At 63.8% G+C, this 1,157-nt stretch overlaps 1 protein-coding gene across 1 annotated transcript in view; it reads left to right on the top strand.

The window, feature by feature from the left end:
• The window catches only part of GRIN2D (glutamate receptor, ionotropic, N-methyl D-aspartate 2D), a gene marked incomplete at its 5' end in the record, with an annotated part of 68,711 nt that overhangs the window by 66,239 nt on the left and 1,315 nt on the right, over positions 1-1,157 (top strand). Inside the window, 2 exons of the mRNA XM_006897334.1 lie at positions 211-398; positions 587-819. Of these exons, the coding sequence (XP_006897396.1) occupies positions 211-398; positions 587-819 (421 nt within the window). The remainder of the gene's footprint in view (positions 1-210; positions 399-586; positions 820-1,157) is intronic.

Here is a 1,157-nt window from a genome sequence, read left to right as displayed (position 1 = left end):
AGCTCTGCCTGGTGTACCAGTAACTATCCGACCTTTGCAACAGCCTCGGAAGGAAAAGGCTGTGGTCAGCCCCATTTTACAGATGTGGAAACTGAGGCACCACCAAGAGAATCCGCAGCAGGCTCTGGAGTCCGGGGGTGGGACGGGTACAGGGCAGGTCGGGAGGGCACCTGGATGGAACTGGACGACCCTTCACACTTCTGCCTACAGAAAGCTGGACGCCTTCATCTATGACGCAGCCGTGCTCAACTATATGGCCCGCAAAGACGAGGGCTGCAAGCTGGTTACCATCGGCTCTGGCAAGGTCTTTGCCACCACCGGCTATGGCATCGCGCTGCACAAGGGCTCCCGCTGGAAGCGGCCCATTGATCTGGCACTGCTGCAGTTTCTGGGGGACGGTGCGGCCAGGCGCAGGGGGGCCTCCATGAGGTGGGGTTGGGGTGGGTGGGTGGCAAGTCCCCTGAGTCCCTGGCAAGGCGGAGAGGAGGGTCTGGATGCCAGGGGCTAGGTCCCAAGCTGTCACAGAGAGGGACGGGTCCTCAGGGGTTGCCCTGGCAGGTGGGGTGACGTCTGACCCCCTTCGCAGATGAGATCGAGATGCTGGAGCGGCTTTGGCTGTCCGGGATCTGCCACAACGACAAGATCGAGGTCATGAGCAGTAAGCTGGACATCGACAACATGGCAGGGGTCTTCTACATGCTCCTGGTGGCCATGGGCCTCTCCCTGCTGGTCTTCGCATGGGAGCACCTGGTCTACTGGCGCCTCCGCCACTGCCTGGGGCCCACCCACCGCATGGACTTCCTGCTGGCCTTCTCCAGGGTATGGGGGCCTGGGGCACGGGTGCGCAGGAAGGGGTGGCAGACCGGAAGAGTGTGAGGGGGACTCATGCATGGGGAGAGAGGAGCAGCTAGAGACTGGAGGAGGCACATGGGGAGGGATGCATGGAGGGACAGGAAACACAGGATAGAGGTTTGGAGAGATCCAGGGACAAGGAAGTGGTGAGGGGAGCATGGAGAGGGGGAAGCAGGGCCGCCCAGGTGGGAATGGCGGGCCAGGCACCACGCCCACCACCCCTCGGCTCCCCGCAGGGCATGTACAGCTGCTGCAGCGCAGAGGCCGCCCCACCGCCGGCCAAGCCCCCGCCACCGCCGCAGCCG

The sequence above is a fragment of the Elephantulus edwardii genome, unplaced genomic scaffold, assembly GCF_000299155.1.
Source record: "Elephantulus edwardii isolate Elephantulus edwardi_28Jun2011 unplaced genomic scaffold, EleEdw1.0 scaffold00208, whole genome shotgun sequence".
NCBI lineage: Eukaryota > Metazoa > Chordata > Mammalia > Macroscelidea > Macroscelididae > Elephantulus > Elephantulus edwardii.
This window is presented reverse-complemented; position numbering and strand designations above follow the sequence as displayed.